The sequence below is a fragment of the Chamaea fasciata genome, unplaced genomic scaffold, assembly GCF_029207755.1.
Source record: "Chamaea fasciata isolate MVZ Bird 193981 ecotype frontalis unplaced genomic scaffold, bChaFas1.0.hap1 SCAF_1, whole genome shotgun sequence".
Classification (NCBI taxonomy): Eukaryota; Metazoa; Chordata; class Aves; order Passeriformes; family Sylviidae; genus Chamaea; species Chamaea fasciata.
The window spans coordinates 144,752,322-144,778,319 of NW_027094086.1; the positions used below are offsets into that span (position 1 = coordinate 144,752,322).

The 25,998-nt window shown below is 39.7% G+C and overlaps 1 protein-coding gene across 1 annotated transcript in view; it reads right to left on the minus strand.

The window, feature by feature from the left end:
* Window positions 1-10,617: 10,617 nt before the first annotated feature.
* The window catches only part of UBE3C (ubiquitin protein ligase E3C), a 69,675-nt gene continuing 54,294 nt past the window's right edge, over window positions 10,618-25,998 (minus strand). Inside the window, exons 19-23 of the mRNA XM_066200786.1 lie at window positions 24,149-24,361; window positions 16,753-16,941; window positions 16,589-16,655; window positions 15,596-15,726; window positions 10,618-12,484 (exon numbers count right to left, since the gene is read on the minus strand). Coding sequence (XP_066056883.1) covers window positions 12,314-12,484; window positions 15,596-15,726; window positions 16,589-16,655; window positions 16,753-16,941; window positions 24,149-24,361 — 771 coding nt within the window. The 3' untranslated portion in view covers window positions 10,618-12,313. The remainder of the gene's footprint in view (window positions 12,485-15,595; window positions 15,727-16,588; window positions 16,656-16,752; window positions 16,942-24,148; window positions 24,362-25,998) is intronic.

Consider the following 25,998-nt stretch of genomic DNA (forward strand, 5'->3'; position numbering starts at 1 on the left):
AGCGCGCGCCGTCACTTCCGCCCCGCCGCTTCCGGAAGTTTCTCGAACGGCCCAGCCGGGTGTCCCTGTGGGCGGAGAGCGCCCCCTGCCGGCGGCCGGCGGCCCTGCGCCGGAGCGGGGCGGGGCTAATCACGGGGCGGGGCTCTGTAAGGGGGCGTGTCTCTGTGGGGGAGGGGCGGGGTTTGTGAGGGGATGGGCGGGGCTTGGTGAAGGGGATGGTGTTCGGGCGGTGCGGGGTCATTGTGTGTTTGTGCGCCCGCACGTTCCAAACCAGCGACATCTGCTCCCTGCTCCACAGAATCACAGGATGTCTAGTGGGCGTGATGGTGTTCAGTCATAGGCTGGACTCTTAGAGGTTTTTTCCAGCCTAATTGACGATGTGATTTTGTGAAGCAATGCCCAGCTAAGGGGAAAGGAGAAAAGGAGAAAGAAAAAGAATAATGTTGAGAAACATTCTTTGAATAGGTGAGTTTGGCTACTAGAAGTGAGATGACAAAATTTCTTCCCCTTCTGTGTCTTTACTCTAAAAAACTGAGGGTGCCAAGGGACGGACCAGGCTCTGCTCGGTGGTACCCAGCAACAGGACATGAGGCAGTGGGCAAAATCTGATGCACAGAAGTTCTACCTGAACACGAGGAAGAACTTCTTTACTGTACAGGTGGAACAGATTGTCCGGAGAAGCTGTGGAGTCTCCCTGACTGGAGATATCCCAGAACCATCCAAACACAATCCTGTGCCATGTGCTCTGAGATGACCATGCTTGGGCAGGGAGGTTGGACCAGATGATCCACTGACCCTTCCAGCCTGACCCATTCTGGGACTCTGTGAGGGGAAATGCAAAAAGTGATGCCTGGGTGTGGTGCTGTAGGAAAAGGTGAAAAAACAACTAATAACTTTAAGACACACTCTCTGAATGTGAGTTTGGCTCACATTGATGAGTGAGTGGCTGGGTGAGTTTGGCTGCTAGAGGTGAGATGACAAAATTCTATCCCCTTGTGTGTTTAATTTGTAGTCTCAAAAATTGTAACTCTGGCACACAATTCCTTTGAGGTCAGATTCCTCCCCCTGCCTGTAGCACCTGGTTAGAGCTCGGCACTGGGTGAATGTATTGGAGCATCCTTTGTGTTATATTCGAGTCTGTGGTTTTCTGAGTGCCAGGGCTGAGAGCAAAGTATAGGGCAGCAAAGTTAGTATTCTATTTTTAAAATGTGGACTTTATCCATGCTGTAAATTGCTGTAAAATTATATTTCTTCCACCTTATTTAAAAAGTGGGGACATTAATTCATAGATGACCAAAGTGTAGTTAGAGAGTTTCCACACCTAAAATGTATGCTTCCTAAATAAAGTCAACTAAAAGGCTACTCATTATTTAGGAAGTGCTTGTGTGAGAGTGGAGTCAGTTCAAAATGACAAAAGCCAACTTGGAATAAGGCAGAGGAAAACCTAAAACAAATCAGCAGGACAAGTAGTAGGACAACCCTAAGTATAGGCTTGGTGTTTTGGGGAAATGCAAGCTTCAAAAGAAATATTGTTGATTATTGATGCTAAGTTGTGGTTGTGGAAACAATTCTTCAAAATTGAAAGAAAGAGACGCCCCACTCCATTATTAGTTTCTCATCAGCAAGTAGCTGTGAAGTCCAAGTTGTTGCTCCACTTGGAAAGAAAAAAGCCAAAGCATTACTAGGTTAGACTGGCTCTTCCTAATGGGTGAGGTTCAGACCTCAGAGGATTCACAGCCTGCTAAATGCAAAGGCAGGTCGGTACTGTGTGGTGTGGGAGGAGACCGTATAAAATTTTGATTTAATCCTTTAAACATTTCTTGATGTGGAAATAAAGGATTTCCCCCAGCCTTTCATAACTGATTACAGGGGAGAAAAAAAGTGTGAAGAGTCCTAAAATCTGAGTTGCAATAAACAAGACAGAAATTGCACAAGGCAGTTTCTTTGCTTTAATAGAGAGGATTAAAATTAGAGATTTAAAGAGAAGATTTTATATTTACAGTTAAGGTATGATGGATGCCAACCATAAAACTTTCTGTTTATCCAAGCAAACAGAACATGGCAAAGAAGCATGATTCCATATGGAACCAGAGGGTTGGAATCAAAACACTGCCTGCATCAATGCAACCAGGCTTCTGTAACACAACTGTTATCGTTACATTAATCTGCTCTCATGGGTTTTGTAAAGAGCATATTATTCTATTCCATCTGGGTGGAGCAGAATTGCTTATCTTTGCCCAAATGAGTCAGTGTCACTTATCAGATGGTGGAGTGCTACTTATCTCTCTTCATTGTTTCACTACTTCCATGGGAATGTCTTCTGCTAATGGACCATTAAGAGCTTATCAATGACATCACACATTACAGTGCATTATTGTAAGCTGCTCCACACAGGGAGGAGGAGCCAAACCATCTTAACCTACATAAAAAGGAGCCAGAGTCCCACTAGGTGTCCAGTTTTTCCACCGGATCCCTGGAGGAAGACCAGACCCATCTCACCATTATTGGACCCTTTTTTTTTCAACAGGACCATCTCTACTCCAACAGAACCACATCTGCCACTCCAGGAGGGCTTACTGTGGACTGCTTCCAACACGCTGACCAACAGGGTGTCAGGTTGTATTTCTGACTCTGTCAGGGTTTTTCTAGGATTTCTTGTTTGTTTATTTGTTTGCTTATTCTTCCGTACTCCAACATCTGTATTTTTATATCCCTAGTAAAGAACTGCTATACCTATTCCCAAAATCTTTGCTGACAGCCTTTTAATTGCAAATTTATGATAATTTGGAAACGGTGGGGAGTGGCTTACATTTTAAGGGAGACTCCAACCCTCCCTGGCAGATACCTGTCTATCTAAACCAAGATATCTGCCCAGAGATTTTCTAACACTGTTCTGACTCCAGACAGCATAACCCTGCTTTAGCATCCTTCAGATATAGGAATAATATTTGGGATGGCTTAGAGACCAATTTTGCATTTGGAGAAAGGAAGGTATGATAAGGTGAAGTGCCTGCTCATAGCTGAGGGCAGGGCAAGCTGTGTAAGATGCAGTTTCTACAGCAAAACACTGAGAATATAAATAAATGTTTCCTAACAAAGTTATAGATGGAAACAAAAGATTGTTTAATTACTTTAAAAAAAATATTTTAAGTGGTTTATGCTTGTCTTCAAAGAAGATATGAAGACATTTCCCAAGACTTTGCAGAACAGGCAGTTTACAGAGCCACCAATTACAAATATCATTTATTAGGGCAGCTCTTTTAACTTCTGATCTTAAATAGTTAAGATTATCTCTAACACTGAACAATAACAAGAATTATTTACTTTTTAGAAGTTTGCTCATATTGTGAACATGATATTTAATTTTCTGTTCTCTGTTACAGGGAAGACAGGTGATTTCAAACAAAATAGCACGTGGCTAAGCCCACCAGAGGAGGTACTTCAGGGGTTACTGAAGCACATACACCCAGGATTGCCCTGTCCCATGCAGAATCCAGCACTTGGCCTGGTTGAACTTCATATGGTTGGTGATTGCCCAATCCCTCTGATTTGTCTGGGTCTCTGCAGGGCCTCTCTTCCCTCAGGGGGTCAGCAGCTCCTCCCGATTAAGTGTCCTTGGCAAACTTACTCAGTCTCCCTTCCAGTCCTGCATCCAAGTCACTCATAAGGATGTTGAAGAGCACAGGGTTGAGGCTGGAACCCCACCAGTGAGAGGACAGCAGCCTGGTGTAACCCTTTGTGCTGACCCGTGAGCCAATTGCTCACCCATCCCATCATGTGTTTATCCAGCTGTGTGCTGGACATTTTGTCCAGAAGGATCCTGGGAGAGACAGTACCAAAAGTTTTACTGAAATCCAAAAGGCTTACATAACTGACTCATCAACATTTTTAATTAGATCTATTTATAGTACTAATAAAACTGAAAAGATTTTAGATTCAGAAAACCTTCAAAAGTATTTGCAAAAGTATGAAGTCAAAGTGTCCTATGTTTTTATGGCTTGCTTCTTGCAGTAGAAGCCTGGAGTACTGTGTTAAGGGGCATTAAATCTGATGTTGCTGGCAGAGCATCAACATTCCAATAACAAAAGAAGGTCTGGTGGGTCTGTTAAAGCTGGTATCAGAGATCCAGGCTGATATCCAAGTGCTGAGTCATTGAGTCAGAATAAACGCTGCTATCAAAGAATCTTAATTGTTTAAGAACTTTTAACTCTTCTTTGGGAACATGAGGGAAAGGTCTGGTCACTTCACCTAACTTCAGCTGCCTCAGACATCCAGTTTGAGGATATTGACCGTGAAGAGAGAGAGGAGGAGAGGGCACCTGCAGGGCACAGTTTATTCCACCCTCTTTGGAAATATGTTTCAGTAAACAAGAAGCTGCTGGCCAGAGCTCTGTCCCAGGGCTGCCTTTTTTCCCCAAGTGCCTTGACAGCCACCTCAGAGATGCCTGAAGTTAAGTGAGATGAATTCGGGCCTAACTGGTAGCTATAACCTAATGATGGAAATAATGTGGCAGCATTCCAGGAGGTATTAGCAATTCACATAGTTCCCAGATTCTTTTTTTAAACCATCTTTTATGATTTATGGGGGTCAATTATATAAAGCCCATCAGAACACAAGAAATGCTTAAAAATGCTGCATTAGAGAGACATTAATATTAGTTCTCCTGGGGTGGTAATGGCTGCAGCTTTCCCAGCCTGCTGCTCTGCCCTGCTGCTTAATGCATCCAGTTTTTCTATTTACAGATTTACAGATTCTATTTTTGGTGTTAACAAAGAATATGAACATATGTATCAAAGACTGTTCTCATGTCATCTAATTATAGTACTGCTGGCAAAGTGATTCTAGAAAGTGCCACTTAATTAAATATAAGCATTAACTTTTTTGCTGATAGCTTATCAGAAACAATTAGACTTGAAATATGGGCAATACACCTAGAGTTTAAAACTTTCGGTAGAAGCATTAAAAGCACAAAATAACCCATTTTCACTTGCATTCTCCAGTGTTTTCCTGCCAGTTTTCATCAGTGCAGTGTGTCTTAGGTAATCTAGAGGCTGCAAGTTTATCTGGATGCCTCTTTGTGCACAAAAGCCTGAGGTAAGTGGATGCTTTTGAGAGTGGTTAAACCACTTTGGCATAGTTGATGTTTTTGCCAAATCCTCCTGAAATATCAGATGTATTCTGCTGATTATCTGGGGTCTGCACACAACAACCCAGGAACTACTGGGGGCAGATGATCTCACAGATTATGCCAAGTGCTCATTCTTTGCAAGGACCGCTTGATCAGCATTTATGTTCATTAACTTGATCAGGGATATGCTTTTTTGTCCATGTGACAATGCCAAATATTAGTTAATTCTATGTAATTTTTCATAAATAGCCAGATTGATCTACCAGATAATTATACCTAAAATATCTCTGCAGAACTTTGAGCTCTGCTGTTGTTTGCCTGAAAGTGAAGAGGGGGAAAAAAAAAAACAGAGCTGTAATGAAAATAACTATTCTTAAGTAAAGATATAAGGGCAAGAAGGAAACAATTCCTTCAGAAGATTTGTTTGACAACATACAGCAAAACTACATAGCAACTGAGGAGAGACACTTTCCCCAGGTCTAACATTTGGGCAAGCAGCAGTAGCAGGAGCATCTGAAATAACACCATCTGGTGAATGCCTGTTTCTTTCTTCAGCCATCAAGAACTATGCGTAACTATAAACAAATAATAAAATAGAAATAATGCAAAACTACTTTTCAGTTAAATGTTACACAGAATGAACAAACAGCTGCTCTGGGAATGCAGAAAAGAATGATGTTAAATATAGTAGGAAATTTGAGCACACTGCTCCTATAAATACATGAACCAACTTTGCAAACAGAATGTATGATTCTGCAGAGCTGTGGACAAGGAGGCTTAGTCCCAGACTGGAGAGCAACTATTCTGGCAACAAATGTAGCAAGGATTTTACCATCACACAAGAAGAGCTCATCCCTTGGCATCCCCCATCCTTGTGAAATCAAGCTGCAGGATATCTGCGCCTGCCTTTATTTCCCATTTTTTGCCAGTCACAATTCCCACATTTCTCCTGTTTGACTGTCTGATGTGCTTGGCTGAATTCTGGGTCATGGGACCTTCAGGAGACAGTCAAAATACAGGAGTCTGCACAAGAGGCTGCACTTGGGTGTTTGATACTGTTGGTGGCAGAAGCAAATACACATTTAGGTGATTTAACATTAATCCTATGGTTTTTATATCAATCTTTAGCATCCCATCAAAAAAAAAAAAAAAAAAAAGTGAAAATAATTCAGAGCTCAGTTTTTTACCAAGTCTGCTATTTTGCATTGGTAAGAGATTTGCAAAATCCTTGCAAAGTCAAAGCAGCCCTGGAAGTTGAAAAAGCAAAGCCGCAAAATCTTAAATCCAACCCTACCTGGTCGGTGCCACTGATTAACAACCACAGGAATCTGTCAGGGAAGAGATTTACTGTCATTTAACTCAGTCCCCAGTCACATCAAAGCCCTCAAAAGGTATTTTGAAGATGCTGTTGGGTTCACTAACAAGCAAGGCAGAGAGAAAGACGATTTAGGTTTTGGAGGCTGTGTCGCATGAGGAGAGGCTGAGAGAGCTGATGTTGTTCAGCCTGGAGAAGGCTCAGATTCCTTAGTACTGCTCCACAGGACAAAAGGCAATGGGCCCAAACTGGAATACAAGAAATGTGTTTAAACCTGATTTAACAGAGTTTGTTGTGAAGTTAAGTGAACACTGAAAACAGGTTGCCCAGAGAAATTGTGGATTCTCCCCCCAAGGAAACATTCAGAACTCCACAAGTGAAGGTCTTGCACAACCTGCTGTAGGTGAGCCTGCTTTGAGCAGGGGGTTGGAGTAGGTATCTTCAGACATTCTTCCTGACTTCAGCCATTCCGTGTTCTCTGTAATGGATTCAACTTGTGTAACTCCATGATCACCTTTTGCCTTGTTTTGTCTCTCTACACACATGAGAAATTTAATGCCCTTTCTGGACTACCAGATACATACCAAAAAACAGGTCAGATACACGGGCATTCCTGCTTTTATTTATGTTACAAACTAGGAAATTCCCTACAAGAGGAGGTTTTTTGTAGTTTTATGTTCACTGCATTTTTAGTAGCAGGTAAGCTGAAGCATATATGCTGCTATTTCTAAGCATTCAAAAATAAATATGCACAATACTAATTTTATCAATATTAAAGTAGAACTAAAAGTGTATTTAGCAATGAAAACAATAAATAAGCAAATGGAAGCTAGTAAGTCTATTTATCAAAGGAGATAAAAACTAAATTGCACCTTCAAAGAGGCCCAGAAGTGCTAGAATTCCAGAAGCAGCTGAGAAAGAAATCTATGAATTACAGCTTCTCAGACTCCCGTCCATGGAGTTTTCTTCTTCCCAAAGATTCTGAAGAAGTTTTTACAAAGCAGAGCAAGTGCATTGTTTGAAAGACATCCTGAAACAAACATAAACCTCAGAGCTGCAGCTTCTTTGGCAGAGTGGGAAATGACAGCTCAAAAGCTGAAGCTATGAACCATCCCAAAGCAGCAGAACCATAGGAATGTTTAGGGTGGAAAAGACCTCAGTGATGACTGAGTCCAGCCATTAACTCAGTACTGCCAATCCCACCACCAAACCAAGTCCCTCAGTGACACATCTCCAGGAATCTTAAATCCCATGAATGGTGACTCCATCACCCCCATGGGTGGCCAGTTCCAATGGTACTAATTTCAAGACCAACAAGCAGTTAATATTAGATTCTTTATGAACCTATTCAGTACTATTGGTTTTTAACAAGAGAATGCCCAATTTACTGCAAAAAATTAAAGAGTGTTTCTGCAGAGTTTCAAGAAAACTCAAATTATTTTATTCACAAAAGCAGAAGTCAATAAAAATATAGATATCCTGATCAGTTTTACAGACCATGTTAGTTTCTTCTGTCCTTCACTGACAGGCAAAAGCATCATGGAAAAAAAAGTAACAAGCATTTACATCACAGACCATTATTAACACAGATTCATGTATATGAGCAAATATTACAGGTCGAACAAACATTCCTCCTTTTGTTTTTTCCTTTATTTTTCTGTGCCGTTTTTCAGTGGTGGTAAGAATATGTGCTGTCTCACTGGTATTCCACTAATAGTTTTTGGTAGAAACTGAAATGTATGAATTCACTGCACTCAAAGTGTTTTCTCTGAATTCCAAACCCCTTTATAGGATTAAATGAGGATGCTTGTGCTATAATACTCAAGTGCTGCCAAAAAAAGGTCAACATTGCTACTAATAGCATCAGGAAGCTCATTTTTTATTATTTTTTATGGAGCACCTCCCCAAAAAAATACGTGAAGATAATCCTTATTCAAATCAGACTTCTGTCAGCTCAGTGATTACACATGAAACTGGAGGAAAATCTTTCCTCTTTTGAAGATATATAAATGTTCCCTAGAAATCAACTTTGTGACATCTATACAAGTCTAGCTTTCAGGACCATGATGGAAGACAACAGAGATTAGGGACAAGGTCAATTACTCCTGGTTTGGTTTGCTGTGCTTTTTTTTTTTTTAATCCACCTAATAGGACTGAACCCCCATCTGGAAAAACTCATACTGAAATAAAGAGACCAAGTGCTAATTTTATTTCTTTATTCCACTTTTAACGCCTTTGAACTTTGTAAAGATGAAAAATTTGTGAACTCTTCCATCATACAGACCTTGACAAAAATGTTCGTAGAACAGGTTACAAAATCACAAACCCAAACTTACTTGAAAACAAAAACCAATCAGAAACTACTTGCATTTTCAAAAAGCAAGTACTGAATTAGGAGGAAGAAACACCATAGTGCAGAAACTTACTTTAAGGAAGGGTTGTCTTGGACAGAAACCAACCCCAAACTCATCATTTCTGCTATAATTCTGATGATCAAATCTACAATAATATTTCAGGTTGCTTGCATGCAGAGTGCTCCTGCCTCTGCCTACCTAAACTCTGGGAGCATCACCACTGGGGGACAGTTCGCTCTTTTAAAATCCAGAAAATTCAATTTCATATAGAAACAATTCTTGCTACATAAGTGCTACAAGAGATCATTTTGACTCCCCTGCTCCTCAGGACATGACTGTTACCTCTCACACCTTCATCTCCTTTAAAATATCCAGCAATAGATCATTGAAAAGCAGGAACTTGTGCTTCATCCTGCCTCTCTGCAAACAGCAGGCAGAGCTGGAAGCACTGGTTGCCAAAGTAAAGCCCCACTCTCCTCTCACTGCAGCCTGATTCTGAGGGTGGTGAAGCTGCACAGACCTCCAGCCTGTGCACAGGGAACTCAAGGGCTACAACTGCTCTGATGCCCTGTCTGTGCAGTGTCACACTTCATGTACAGCACACACAGACATCACCGAGTCCTGCAGACTGAAGAAATAAAACATCAGAGTAGGGTCAGCAAACTCAAGTTCTCTCCTGAAGGTTCCTGCAGCTCTGTGATTCCTGCAAGTACAGCTCTGTGCAAGTCACACTTCCCCCAGCCTACCCTCCCTGTGGCACCCGCTGCTCTCCTGGCCACAGACAGCAATAGTGGGCACTGGCTCCTTTACAAAAGCACAAAGGGGACGTTACCAGTCACCAGTACTTGGCATGACTCCAACACAATCTTCAAAATACAATTATTTAATAGAAAAATTTAATTTAATTTTACAAAATACAGATACAACACTACCCAATGTAGCAAAATAATGGAATTGAAAAATAATTTCAAAATATTTAAAGCATTAGGTTCTAAAATAAATAATGCTATCTAAAAGGAGTGTTCAGGTTTTGCAATTAGGAGGAGGCAGTTTCACTATTACTGATCTCTTTTTCAACTTCTTTACAAGTTTCATAATTTATGTAGAAAAATATACAAGAAAGGAATTTGGGATAAAGAATAGGTTGAATATGTAACATTTAACATAAATAAAAAGCCTAAAGCAAAACCAAAAAGAAAACCAATCATTTTATTTCTGTACATCAAGACTACAAATAGTATTTTAACACTTCATTTATTACCCCAATTAGGAAATTATACATTTTTATATGGTTACTAGTAAACATCTTAAAACCACTCAGTTTCCCCACATTTAAAAGGATATTGCTGGTTACTGCTTATTAAATAGGAAATCCAGCAGAGTTTCCAGTAACAGCAAAACACTTTTTTGCATAAGAGATGAGTACAAATTTGATTGTAATTTCTGATGATTTAAAATATAAAAGTAAAGTTCAGAGGGATGGACTGATGAATCTTACAGTCTGAACTATAATTCCTTTTTTAAACTCACTGGAGTTTGCATATGAAACCCTATGATGTGCCTACTACTAGAGGATCAGCTCCTTCCATACGAGAGCAATTTTTTCCCCAGATATCAAATTATATTAAGCAGCATATTCCCACTTACTTTTCTCAGCAGAAATACTGCAGGGAAATGGATATAAGATCTGTTTAATCACAAAAAAAGTTAATTTGATTAGTATCTACAGCACAGATATGGCATTTAAGATGGAAAGAAATGATAGGGGAAAGGAATGTGAACACCACAGGCTTCAAATATAAAAGATAAAGCCTGATAACTTTGGTTCAAATAACTTTAATAATTATTACACGTATATTTTTCCAAAGTGGTGATTTCTGTATGTACTGTGTATGCAATAGGAGACTGATTCATTTAAAACCAACCAACCAACCAATCAACAAACCTGTACAGGCACAAGACAGAAACAGGACAGAGAAAACCTGGAAAGTCACATCCATTCAGAACAGTGTCCAAGTGATAATGATGCAGCAAAGCTTGAATTTAAAATAACGCAAATCCATTTTTTTTTCGAAGTGTTTCAGATAGCACAATTGGAATATTACACCTATTTTATCTCAGTGCCTATCATCTTGAGGGAAGGTAGTATGAAACAAAATCAGTTCTGCAACAACTGTCATAGAATCATGGACTATACTGAGTTGAAAGGGTTGATCAGGATCATCCAGTCCAACTCCTGGTCCTGCACAGGACACCCCAAGAGTCAGAACAAGCGTCTGAGAGCATTGTCCAAATGCTTCTTGAACTCTGGCAGACTTGGGGCTGTGACCACTGCCCAGGGGAACCTGTTCCAGAGCCCAACCACTCTCTGGATGAGAAACCATTTCATGATACCCAATCTGAATCTTCCCCAATCCAGTTCCATGCTGTTTCCTCAGGTCTCATCCCTGCTGATCACAGAGATCAGTGCCTGCCTTTCCTCTTCCCCTCATGAGGAGTTGTAACTGCAATGAGGTCTCCCCTCAGTCTCCTCCAGGCTGAACAGACCAAGCGCCCTCAGTTATTCCTCACACGGCTTCCCCTCCAGGCCCTTCACCACCCTCGTGGCCTTCTCTGGATGCTCTCTAATGGCTCAAAGTCTTCTTTACATTGTGGCACTCAGAACAGCCCCCAGCACTCGAGGTGAGGCCACCCCAGCCCAGAGCAGAGCAGGACAATCCCCTCCCTTGCCTGGCTGGTGATGCTGGGCCTGGTGCTCCCACGACAGTGTTGGCCCTCCTGGCTGCCAGGGTACTGCTGGCTCGTGTCCAACTTGCCATCAACGAGGATCCTCCAGATCCCTTTCTGTGGAGCTGCTCTCCAGCCTCTCATTCCCCAGTCTGTCCACGCAGCCCGGGCTTCCCTGTCCCAGGTGCAGAATATCCAGCACTTGCCCTGGTTGAACTTCATAATGTTGGTGATTGCCCATCTCTCTATTATTTGTAAACAACTCTACAATGTAAATTAAGATGTTAGGTTGTCAGTAATAAGCATTTTCATCCTCTCAGTTCTGGGATATCTGCAAACATCTGCTTGCCTTCCTTCTAAAAGATTAATTACAAGATGTTAGCCCTGTCCCATCCCAATGCACTGCACAGTACACAACTTTATTGCCAGTTTGCAAAATTATTTATGTTTGAACAGCACAAAGCCAAAGCTTCATCTTTGGTTAATTTCACTGAGATGTCACTGTTCTTTAAATGTGCTCTTTCTTCACATTAACACAGAAATCAGCCACGCTGCACACAGCATTCATTGTTTTGAGTTATAAAAGCAGTGTCAACGCAATATTCAGTAATGGAAGCTAACTAAGAAACCGTGTTTAGAAACGAAACCTATTTGAGGGCATTTGGTAAGACACAAGAGCTGCAGAAATGAAGACAGAATTCCCTTAAAACTGCTTGGGTATGGGTGCTGCTTATAGAGTAGGCACTGGTTCGTTCTTCTGCAGATCATCCAAATAAGCATCGGTTGGACTCAGCTGAGTTCAAATCCAGCAGCACATTCAATGGCATAGAGGAGCTTGCTTCGCATCAGGTTCTCATCATAAAACTCGGGAAGCTTCAGCAAGTTCATGCAGGTACTGGCAGTAGGCAGCCTGTCTAAATCAGATCCTCCATTGTGAATGCAAAATGCAGGATATAACTCCTGGAAGATTCAACCAAAACAAAAAACAATCACACATCAAGAAAAGGTATACAAGCCAAAACCTACTCTGTAGCAACTGGCACACATTTCTATGAAGTAAATCACTAGATGAAAACCTGTCACATGGACACTCAAATGGCATTTCTTTCAATCCTCATAGCACCAAAACCACTCTTGAATTGTGTAGTGTCTCCCTCTGCCTTATTCCAACAAGATCCACTAATTTGGAATACACAAAGTAATTTATATGATTCTAAGGAAAATACAATGACTTGTTATTGTTCACACAGTCTATGATGGAAATTTACAGTGTAACAAAAACATAATACCAATGTGCATAGTGAGTCTGTAATTTATGAACTTGTCAAACCCTGATTATTCTTCTGATGTGTTAACTACTGATCCGAAGAACACACTTTAAAGACATTTTGTATGTAATATTAATTTATAATAAATTAATATTAATTTATCTTCTTCCAAGAAATAGTATAGTGAAAAATATACATATTTGTTACCTCCAAAGCACTGCTTTTTCTGGTAAGATAGTATTCATTTTATCAAATGCTTGCCTGAGGTAAAAAAGTTCTGATTTTAGAAACTGGGAAAAAAGTTCCAGCTCCAAAGGCAAAAGGTCAATGAGATTCTAAGCTAAATTATTGTTCAAATGGAGGCCTTAAAAGTATTTCATGGCTAAAATGTTGCATTTTTAGTGTTCCTTTCAAAATGCTAATTGAATTCCCCTACTCTAGCTTTAAAAATGGAAAAATGGAGTTCTAAATTGAAATGTCATGCCAAGGGCACCATTTGTTGCATAATTAAATACTGTACAGCGGGAAACTGCAATAGTTTGGAAGGGAAAAGTATCATCAATTTATTATGTGACCTGATTGGAACTTAACAATTTTCAACCACACTTTAATGAATTTTTTTTTTTTGGTCTGTAACAATCACATTTATTAAACTTATTAAACTTTAATTAGCTTTAGTAAATGTTATTCTGAACCTGACTCTGGCAATGAAAGTTTAACATTTTTAAATGATGCAAAGCTAGACTATGTTATCTATAAGCTATGACTGTCAAGATACTTCCTAATCTTAAATCAACGTGCACTAACTTGAAAAAAACATCCTGGTCCCACAATATAATGCATACACAGAAAATTTCAGAGTGAGAACCAGAAATTGTGTTTCTCTCAGAAAAAAATACAGCACACACACTAGAAGTGCAAACAAATTTTTAAGATCGTTTGTGTTCATGTCTCCCATCAACACAAACACATTCTCATGCTTACTTGGCTGGCGATACTCAGCACTCCTGTGGCTTCACACTCTGCACCTTCAAAGCTCCAAACAGTGGCACTGCCATGGGCTACCAAGACACTCCTGCTGATGACACCACCAGTCACCCACTGCCTTTTCTGGCAGACCCTTCCAGGCAAGCCCCTGGTTTGGAGGTCAATCCCTGTTAACAGGTGCTGCTGCAGCCACCCTGCGGTACTGCCCAGCAGAGCAGCCCTAAAGCCCTTTCAGCTGCTTTCCTCTGCCAACACTGCTGCGTGTGCCTGAGCCTGAGAGGCCCTTGGACAGTGAATTCAGCTTTTCACTTACTGCTTTCCTGCAGAAATTTTTGTAATTTGCTTACATTTTTTCCTAGCCATGTATGTTACAGGCATTTTGTGGCCCATCTCCCAAGTGAACACACAAACTGCAGCATTCCACATTTAGCTTCTTTCAAAGTGTGCAACTGTCAGCCTTAGTATTTTGAGACTTTTGATTTGCTTCCTCTATCTCTTCAAATGTCTCCAAATGTCACACTGGCTACCTCAAAGCTGGGTACCCTTCCTCTCCCCTTGTAATTAGAGAGGGTGACAATAAATGGGAACTTCTGCTTACTTGGTTTCTCCAGTTGTTTCCAAATTCTCCCTTCCTCCTGTGACTGATGTGCACTGTTCTATCTTGGTCTCATCCAGCAGGAAAATTGCTTTTCCTGCTGTCCTGTAAAATCCTGTTCATTGCTAGAGTACTGTACAGTGACATCTGCATGGACTTGAGGGCTTGGGAGAAAAGACTGCAGACTTTCAAATAAGAAATCACACAAATCAATCAACAAATACCCGAGACAGGATTCATGTGATTCAACAGCCATGTGCACTGTCTCCATATCCATATCTATGGACACTCTTTACTGTTAAAGGCAATCTGGTTAGCATGTTTTGGTGAGTCTAAGACATGACTCATTTCATCCTGAAGTTGACACACAGAACAGTCACACCAATTACCAACTGAAAGTGCCAGTTCCAATCCTAGATGTCTATAAAAGGAGTATAGCTAAAGTATAGATCACAGACACTGAAGATGGAGGATGTTGCCCATCCACATGGTAACACTACCACACAGTACTGAATGTTCCCACATTTTAGAGGAAATGATGTGATGGCTGGTTCTTAGCCAGAATTTTGCAGTCCACTGAAATTCATGGGTAGAACAACCCCAGAACTTAGTTTCAAAATGTCTTCACCTTGCCTTGGCCTCTCTTTAGTTTTATCAGCAGTACAGCAGATTTTTCTTCATACTTAAGCTTTCATGTAAATAGCAACCTGGAGACTGCAGCTAAATATTTTGCTACTAAGGGTAATGGGCTGTGAGCTATAAGCAGATAAATGGGAATTAGAAGAAAATACATGTCCTGCTTCAAATGGTTAATGTAGGAGGATCAAATTTAATAACTGCTTTTATATCCTAAATTCTCTTTTGCTTGACTTAGAAGACACTAGGCTTAACTCAACCTGTTGCTTCAAACTGGTAGCAACTCTGCTTCTGCCCAACATGAAATGGAAGCAAGGACCCTCCATCACACACAGCAAGTGCTCTAATCAGTAAGGCTTATCATATAATCTGCAGGCTTATCAAATTTCACAATTAAAATAGAAAGCAACGGAACACTCCATTACATATTTTAAAACTGTACTTATTATACATGCAAATGCAAACACTGAAGCTGTTTCTGTAGACATGGATGAATATTCTCGAGCTGTAGATTCCTGGACAAGAAAAACTTGGACCAACATCTGCAGCATTTCTACAGTTTGCCAGTAAGTCAAGAGGACATACCTTAAACCCCAGAAGAGGTGGTCGAGAGCAGCTCGTTACAAATTTGAGTAGTTTGCGTTTCTCTTCATCAGTGAAGCTTTCTACAACCCTCCAAAATATTTTAATTACAGGATGGTCTGCTGTGTAGCCACCTACAAGGAGATTTAAATGCTTTACAGCTAGAATAGTTTTATGTAAGAAATAAATTATTCAGAAAACCTAGCATCAATCTGGAAGGTTTGGGGAAAATATTATAACCAGCAGGCTTGTACTGCTAACTTCCAGTACCTACAGATCTGTCATCACTGCAATTTCAGTTTCATTGCTTACCTACGGCTACTATATCCCTCAGCTTCTTAAATGCAGTTTTCTTCACTGAATCCTATTTTAAATTAATTTTATTTAGATTAGCATTTAGCTAGTAACTTCAGATTATTGCCTTTCACTCCAAGAGCGTGCAAAATCTGCAAGACCCAGTATGTTATTGAATTAATCCGCCTACCCTGAGGTAAGCCCTGATGTGAATTGATGATTTGGTAGCTACTTTTTGATTACATTCATGATAAATGCAAGGGGGAGAAATGAAGTAGATACCTCGCATTTCTCACAAGGAAAATATATGATCTCTCTCTTCAGACTGTCTAAGAAATGCTAAGTATCTAAATGGGGTAGTAGAAACTACTATCCCAAAGTCATTTGCAGACTTATTTTCAGATCAGACAGTCAGTGACTAACTTTAATTTAAGAAAAGAAACACCTTCAAATTATTTGGCTATAAACTTGCATTTAAGCATATGAATAAAAGAAATTGTGGATCTCAATTTCCCACCATTTATAAAATTGGGTTGTAATTTTAGCCAATTTCCTGAAATTTGGGCACATCCACCAAATTTGGCCAAAGGTAACAAGAATGACCCTGTAACTTTTTCTAAAAAAGGTGGGATAAAAAGCAAGTTCAGGTTATTCCCAAGTCAGTCATAACAGATTTTCTGTAATTAAACAAAATATGCTTACCTGAATAATTTGTGAAAGATTTAAGGTCATCCAAACTAATAGGAACTTGTGCACCAGAAGTCAGAACCTAACAGCAAAGGAAATTAGACCATTAGATTACAGGCAGAAATCAGCAATTATTTCTGTTTAGAGCAATTGTTTTGTGCAGCTTTAAGCAGAAGTACCTGTATTTCCTGCTGATCAAACATCCGAAGCCACTCGAGGTTGACCACGTTGGCCAGCCCCTGACGGAAGGCCAGGCAGTGCTGCCGGATCTGTTTGTTCAGCCTGTAGTCGGCCACCAGGTGGATGTACGCGATCCGGTTGGCGCTGGTGACAGGAATGTCCTTTCCACCTGGCTTCAGCTCGACCACCTACAAACACAGCCATTCTCATCACCTGGTGAACTGCACTGCTGTGCTCTAACTGTGAAAGGGGGCTGAAAAACATTCTAGTGAGTGATGTATCTGTTTGAAGTACGCTAGACTTCAGGAATACTCACCTCAAAGGAAGAGAGAAGATTACGAGGAGTTACAAAGGTAGGTGTTTTCTCTGGTTATGTGTAAGAGCACATTCTGTGCACCCAGACCTCCAGCTGCCAATGCAGCTCATCACACAGCCCCCATGGTTTATCACCAGAAAGCAGATAAAGCACAGTCAGAGCCCTTTCATAGGAGCTGTCTGTAACACCAAATTCACCCATACAAGTCAGACAAGAACTGAAGTGAAAATACCCTCCTTGGCAAGCTCCTCCCAGCTTTACTGCTAAGTGCCCTGTAAGGGAGAGCAGCCTGTAACACCACAGAGCTCACACAGAACACTCTCCCTGCAGCTGGATTAGGGAAACTGTGCTTGACTGGCTGGGCTCTTCCCTAACTGCTGCTGGTGAATTCTGCATGGTCACATTATGGTAAAAGCAATGTCCGCTGAGTTAAAAGTCAAGTCTTACAAGCCTGATTTGCAGAACGCTCAGCATTCACAATTCATCCTGTGGAAAATGTACTGTTGTACATACTTAATACATTCAATGAAAGTAAAAAACCAACCAAACAAATCAAGCCTAAGTGTTGTTTTTGTACTGGGAAGCTCTACTTTTGTCCTTCCAAGTACACCAAGGCACCTCGGTATGGGAGAATTTTTAAAGAAAAACCCCAAAACTAAAGACACACATTGCATTAAGATATAAACCAGATTCAAAGAAAACTGTTATTAGAAAACGATAGGCCTTCACATATTCTACTCTTTACTACATGAGGTTAATTTTGTTAAGCAGCAGCCCAATTGGAAGGCATTATTAGAGTACTTAAGAGAAGAATTAAAAAAACCTGAAAAGCCGAGATACTGTCACCTTCTGAACTCTTCCAAAAACTGTTTCTTTTTTTTTTTTTTTCTACACTCTGGAGTCAGTAATTTCTTCATTTAAACCAACTGGGCACTTCAGTATGTGGTAATGATGACATCTTTAAAACACAGAGAATTGAACACAGGAACAGCTTCTTTTCTAACATGCTACCTAATAATGCGAGCTGTTCTTGAACTAAGCAAAATGTGCAAAATGGTATGATTAAAAATTCACAGTGCTTTTGAGCATTCAGATTTTTTCTTGATTCATAGCTCTTTAAGGCAAAAGAAACCATTAGGATCTGTGAATCCTGACCTCCCAGATAACACAGGCCAGAGGATTCTGTCTAGAGGTTCCTGCATTTAATTCCATAAATCCACAGATGAGTTAGAGCACATTTTTGGAGACATGCAATCCTATGATGGAGTATCTACCACTTTCTTTGATAAGCTACCACAACGTGAATTACATTAGGTGTTAAAAGTATGTCTTACTTCCCACTTTAATCCTTCTGTTGCAACCTTCTGGCTTTTGTTAGTGCCTACAGTAAAAAAACTCATCAATACTCCACCATGTCTGTGTGGAGATACTGATTATGATTAAAACCTACTCATGCAAGAATTAAGCAAAAGGAAGGTATCAGCATAAGAGACACCATTTCACACCCTGCACACATTATGTCGCTCCCTTTGACAAGAACCAGGGACACAAGACCCTGGAGGGCTCTCTCTGGGATCACCCATCACAGAACCTGGCATGGGACATAGCCAGGGACCATTTGCAGAGGGTACAGGCCAGTACCTGGGGCCACTGGCTGGCCTGAGGGTATTTTTACTGGTAAAGTCCACATGGAGTATTAATAGAAGCGTGGGACACGTTCCATACCATGGTGGAAACAGCTGATGAGAAGGGGCCCCTGCACTGCTGAGCTCTCGTGTTCCATCCCACTGTAGTAATTTTACTACTGACACTAGAAAGTTATTAATCAGATTAATCCAATTATTGACAAGAAACATTCTAATTTTCACTTCAAATCCAATGGGTAAGGTTTGTTCATACCCATTGTCCTTATTTCAGTGTTGAAGAGCTTAATCAGCTCTTTCCTTCCTCCTCAAATATATCCATGATGTATTGCTTATGGGCAGCAACTTCATTAATCGTCCCAGAGACTTTTACATAAAACTAAAGACAGTTTTTTAATTTCCTCCTGTAAAATACCTTTTACAAAGCCTAACAAGACCAGAAAGCTTTCTCTTACTTCTTAAATTCTTGTCCTCTTTAGCTTTACAAGACCAGAGCAACCAGTGATGCTCCACATGAACAGATCACTGTTGTGACCTCAATATTACTAATACTTCACTTTGTGTCCACTTACAAACTTTCTCTACTTGTTTAGCAGAACTGCAGAATCCCTTGCATTTTTATCACCATTTAATACAACCCCTCTCTCTGAGGTATGGACACACTGAATTAGGCCATATTAAAATGCATTAAAGCATATTTGTATCACCTAACTCATCAAGCATCTCTTAAGAATATGAACACCAATAATACATTAATAGATATCATATTGTGCATACAACAATTTCTCTGAGCTCAGTATTTACACTAAAAGATGCTTGAACTGAACTCCTTCCTAAAATAGCCAAAGGAAACTACTGGCAGAGTGTTTTAGAAAACTTCTGTGTTTTAAGATTCATCTCAGCACTAGGTGAAGTAAAATGTCTGACCTTGCCTGCATGCCAGCAAACAGAAATCAGGACAGAGATTAGTTTACATTTGCATTGTAATAGCACTGGCTCCACAGTGCTCTAGGGATGTAAGGAAAGCTGTATTCATTCTATAATAAAAAGTTATTCTCTCCCCATAAAGTTCTTCCTGCAAAACAACGAACAAAAAGGTGTTGCACTCTTTCTGACTGCTATTTTTAGAAACCAGGACAAAGTTGTTTTGTTTTTTAAAAATCCTACTATTCCTTTTATTTTTATATTTTTAAGTAGCAAATCTTGATTTCTGATCCAGCAACATTTCTGTAGCTCCCCTTCCTCCCCAGAGCCCAGCACTGCCACAAATACAGGTACAGGACTCAGTTAAGTCCATTTCCTGGGGTTTTCCAGAGACCGAACTATCCATTTTCAGAGTTTGTCAGAGTGAGGTTAATTTTACCACTGTTGTGTCCAAGTATCATCCAAGACCAAAACAAAAGGAATGACAGAACATAAATAATAAATACATTATGCCAAAAAGGCTAAGGAGGATGTAAAACACCTAACAGTAACACTTGGTATGCATAAAACTAAAGGTAGATGCACTAAGTGTTTTCATGGCATTAAAGGAACTATTTTAGAATTCCCACTTAATTCTATAAGTCAGGAATGATTGTTGAAGAGTTCCTTTTCCAAAAGGCCATAGCACAACTTTATAGATCTTAAATGCTTTATAAGCTTAGCTTTTACTTTTATCCATCCAGTTCTGGCCACTAGATGGGGCAAGACAATAACCCAGGTTACCCGGGACTGCCGCACGAGGAAACGACAGCCCCGTGTAATCTCTTTCTATCCTGCAGATCTAAGTTTAAACAAACGAACAAAATGTATTTTAACTAAAGGCAATCAAACCATAGATATAATTTAGGTAAGTATTCAGATCATTCAGACAAATGTGATTCGCTACGCACAAAGTGCATCTTCAAAATGAAGGGAAAATACCTAAAGAGGACAGAAAAGTCCCATACGAAGACATAAAACAAGTATTTCTTCACAGAATCACAGAGCCTCCAATGCAACTTCATAAAGCTCTTATAGACATTCAACAGCTTCTACAAGATGAGAACCTTTTATCTTTTCTCTTGCGCTGTGATCACTTTTGTTCACATCACCCCTACAACAGTTTTTCCCCATTTTGAAAAGAAGGCAATTAAGTTTTTTTCTTTTCCCTGTCATCTGCTTTCCAGATGTTCATGCAGGAGTTCCAGGTAGGAGATTGCATATGAATGCCTAAGAATGCATTTTCTGTAAGTGTTACACGTCTGCCTGACAAGTCTCAGCCTCAGCTTAATTACTTTGCTGCTGAAAAACCTCTAAAATCATCCATCAAAGCCACTGTATCCTAGTAAAGAGGTTGTCAAGACAGAAACTTTCAAAACTCATTTTAAGGCTTCAGAATTTTCCCCCTCAGAAATTTAAAGGCAAAGAATTCCCCTTTGGTGAGTCAGCATATTTTCAGTGACAGCGATGGCATGCACACCCGTTTAAAAAGCCCAAGAAGGTCGCAAAACTAAGTCCTGTATGATACGGATTTCATAGAAACTGCTGCCATATGTATCATAGTGCTTCTCTGTGGATTTGTGCTTTTACATCTTTATTTATGGACTCTTCTGATCACACTCAACTTGTGATCCATGTACTCTCAAGTATCAGTGTTTGAGGCTGATAGTCTCAAGCAGAGATTCTGGAGTACAGTATCCAACATTTCTGAAGGAAGAGGAATGAGTATTTACATCTCCCTCTTGCCCTGGACAGCCACAAAACTCACCTTCCTCACTGAAAGAAGGGGAGGGAGGAAGGTCTGAGAAGAGAAGGTATTTTCTTGAAATTGCTAACCTTATTTTTCCAGACCTTTCATAACCATCTCATCTACAGGATAAAAGGAAAAACTAAATCAATATACAGAGCTGTAACCACAGGCTGACCTCCTCTGAGACTTTGTTACTGGCCACCATTTTCTGCGGGAGGCCCAACAGCTGAAATGTAGGCCGGTATCACTGCATTAGATAGATCTTTATCAGAAGCCATTTGGGGTTGGAAGATAAGGTTGATGGCATAGCTCCCCTAATTAGCAGGTCTAATGTGCAAATTATTAAGTACCTTTTTCAACTTCTGGTGAATGCACTTTGACAATAGTTTAATGGGGTCTAAAAGCACATTACAGGATTGGAATCAATACACTGATAATAGAATTTCTACCTTCTACTACTGACAGAGGCAATAGAGCGCCTATTGAATGTGTCTTTCATTGCAGATAATGCTTTTGTGCCACAATTGGTGGACACTGTCATGAGTACAGCTATTTACAACGGTAGATTTATGAGGCATTTATTGGGCACTAATTTATTAAACACTAAAGTGGTTGTTTAGCTGAAAACTACATATAATGTACATTCAACATAAGGAGTGCAAATTAAGCTCTTTTCCCAAAGTGAATTAGCCTTACCTTGGCACAATCAATTAGTATGCAACAGCTACAAGTCAAATAGCAGACAAAATGTATTTATCCATATTTGGTTTATTAAGGTAATGAAATTAAGTATTAAAAGAGACTTGTTGCATCGAAAGGCAGAAGACGGTGGTAAGAACCAATGGGTTCTGTTGAACTACACCTAACATGCCAGGAGCCTCATAAAAAAAGGCTAATACTTTGTGGGTAAAATGTTCTCTCTTAAAGTATAAAAAAGGCAAACCAGCATCAGAATATTTATTCTAATTTATATTCATCTTGTTATTCAGTAACTCACTAATATATTAAATCTTCCTTTTAAAGTTATGCCAAACAACTACAAATCAGAAATCTTGAAAATAGCAGCCATAGCCCAGATTTTACTTTGATACTAGATTGGATTTGTGTTAGCTGTAACCAACAAAGCTATTACTTTAGGCCAAGATAAATAAATGGGTTTAGAATTCAGACTTCCCCCCCCCCCCCCCCCCCGTTAAAAATCCCAAGTAATACTGGGATTGCCATTTTGGGTGCTTTGCACCCCAGAACCCAATGTCTGAGTGCTCCAGACCTCAGCTCAGTACCAGCCATGGAGAGCACACAGTACCGCAGAGCAGCCACTTTAAGAATGTGCTTTTGGGTACATCTGTATCATGCCTTTATCTCAAGTTTTTGTGTGTTTTTCTAAAGGCAGAGCAGGTCAGATGTTTTCATACAGGGAGTGTAATCCAGGGAGGAAAATGACATATGGCATGTGTTTAATATTAAAAATTGCTTGTATCAGGCAACTGTTGCCTCTTCCCTTTAGTATGCTTTAGGAACCTCAAATCTGAGGGTATTATTTTAAAATTTAATGCAATCTAGATTTTAGAATCTTGCAAAATGGCAGGAAATGGATGACAGAAGAGTAAGATAAAACCCAAGCCTGAGACTGTTCAAGAAGAAGTCTTGGCCAGCAAACTTGCTATGACTTAAGCAGCAGCAGAGAATTAAAGGTACCGATGTCCAGGACAGGTTAGTGCATCTCAGCGGTGCTGCTGCACTGGAGACGTGCACAGTCCCGAGCAGCAAACCCCAGAGCACTGCTCAGCCCCTTCTGGAGTCTCTGTTTCTTCCTTACAAGAGGAGGCTGAATTTAGGTGCTGCTGCTCATCACTATGTGGTGAGGTCGACTTTCTTCACCCAATTATATGCCATAATCAAGAGTAAGTCTGAAAACCTCAATTTTAAATCCTCAAAAATTAAAAAGGAAGCATGACAAAAGATCTTACCTAGGAGGTTACCTGCATTAGCAGGCTTTTAGAGCTCTAGTGACGTTTATTTCCTACTATAAGGAATCTTTAGTACACACAGCAGAGCAAATAAAAGCTGTAATCAAATTATATGGTGCAACTGTGTTAGAAACTCAGAGTTAAGGACCTAAGGAATTGCTTTTCAGAAGCACTGAACACCATTTATCCCCTTTGACTAATCTGGTAGCTCAACCCTTAAAAAAAGTGGGGGGGGGGGGGGGTAAAAAAAAAAATGTTGGTCAAACTTCAGGCTCTCTTACCTTGAAAATTACAGATAAAGGAGACAATGCTTATCTCACAATAAAGGGTCTTTAATATAATTATTATTTAAAACCTCTCTGGCTGCAAACTGCAATTCTAAAACCAGGCAGTACTTCTATAGTTTACACATCATCTAAATTTTGCTACTATTACAAGTGCAATTGAAGAAACAACATATTTTTGTTCAAGAACATTCCCAGGCAATAGAATTTTACATGTATGATTGTCAGAAAATAATCACTGCAGTTTACTCCTTAAAAGACTAGACCTATAAGTAATCACCAAAAGTTATTTTTAAGTACACAGTTAGTTACTCTCTACCCCAAATATTGAGTGCAAATCCCAACTGGTGCCTCACACCACCTTTTAACACTTGTTTCTTATCATATTTAAATTAAAAAATTAGTTTGTAGGAAAAGTAAAGATTCACCAGTCATAGATAAAAGAAAAAAAATTCAAAGCCATTCTTACCTGTGCTTCCCCAAGGTCATTATTTACCACGGTGAAGTTTAGCCCAAGTTCTTCCACATCTCCTTCATAGCTCTTGAGAAAAAGCAAATTTTTGTACATTTCTGGGTCTAGTGAAGCTAAATGATGAATGTCAACATCAGCACTTGTCCCTAATAATTTTGAGAGGAAAAAACTAGCAAATGGCAGCTCCACCAGCATATTTTCATAAAGAGCCTGAAAAATAAAGCAGTTAAAAGCACATTAGATTTTATTGTTGCACATGCAAGAATTCCAAAGGTTATTGTCTATTTCTCAACTTTTGTGTAATACTGTCTTAATTCGGTGACTGAGTAGGTTCTTCTGGCATGGAAATAGTTCAAATATTGCATAAATTTAAGAATATTCATCCAAAATTTGAGATCTGAATATTCTTGTGAAATACCAGGTCCTAAATCTCACAAATTAATTATGCTGTGTTTTAAAATGCAAGGTCATTGCTTATCTGTCATTACTCTTCTTATCCAAATTGCATTAATTTGCAGGAAAAGCAAGGTTTGTTAAAGGACAATGCAACTGCATCAAGAATGTCTGACAAAATAAGTTTACATCTCTACTTCCATTAGCACCATCACAAGCAGTATTATTCCATTTGTATCAATCATCGCATGCAGAACTGTCATCCCCCTCATCCCCTTAAAATAACTCCGTAAACCCAGTATATTTAAAACTAATAAAAACTATCTCATGCATGTTACACAGATGCATTGCTGCACATTTGGAGAACTCCACTGCACCAGTGCCACAGTCAAAACATTCTTGTTCCCAAGCCAAGAGTTTACCAGTTCTGACTGTAACACAGGTCCTATCCTTTCTATGCCTGACACTGCTACACATGTCAAAAAAATTACTGAACCAAACGTGTGCCTGACCCAAATTTGCAGCACTCACAAAAGATGTATGTTGACTGCAAACTCAAAGTATCCTCAAGAATTTTCAAACTCCAGCAACACCATTCTAGGTTCATCTACTGTATATGAGCACATTTCCATGTAATGCGAAGTATCTTTGCATTATTTTTTATTAAGTCAGTAACAACTGCTTGATTGGAAGAAAAAAGTACTTATGGTAGCTCTCAGAAGAATGAGAGGTGTACCCTTCACAGCTATTCCGAATAAAGGACCACTGCTTTGGAAAGACCCATTCCTGGCACATGCTGCCTTTCTCATTGTCCAGTCTGTGCCACATCAGCAGCATCTCTACCATTGACAACCAAACCTTTACAGAACATTAATATCACTGCCAGGCTGATCAGAAAAAGCATCACCAACGTAACATCATTGTAACAGAGCTTGCTCCTTTTTAACTCTCCAAGAGCAGAGTTTTGGTGTTACTTAATTCCCCCATAATCTGCTGCATACTTAGAAAAGGAATCTCACCGAGGGGAAAAAAAAAAAAAAAACCAAAACTGAAAAAAGACAAATAGATGTAGCTCTAATCACTCAATGATATTCCAACAAAGACTTTAAATTCCTTAAACTTTTGAAAGAACATTTTTCTATGAGGTGAGTTAGACCTTGCAAAAAAACCTGAGAATAACGAGTTCAAAGCCAAAGGGTGCATTATATTTAGAGCCATATGATTTATTCAAGGTGTAGAAGTCAAAATCCTCATTTGTATAGTTGACTTTAAAAGCAAACTAGAGGGATAAATCATTAATTTGCAATGTCTAAGGTCAGTGTTTGCTGTTTCTGCATTAGTAACAATAAAGCTATTGTAATTCCTTAAATATATCAAAGCTACCCGAATTTAAAATGGAATTCCATCTATGACTCATAAAATGTAAATGCAGAGGTGTAATTTTTTACACAAGG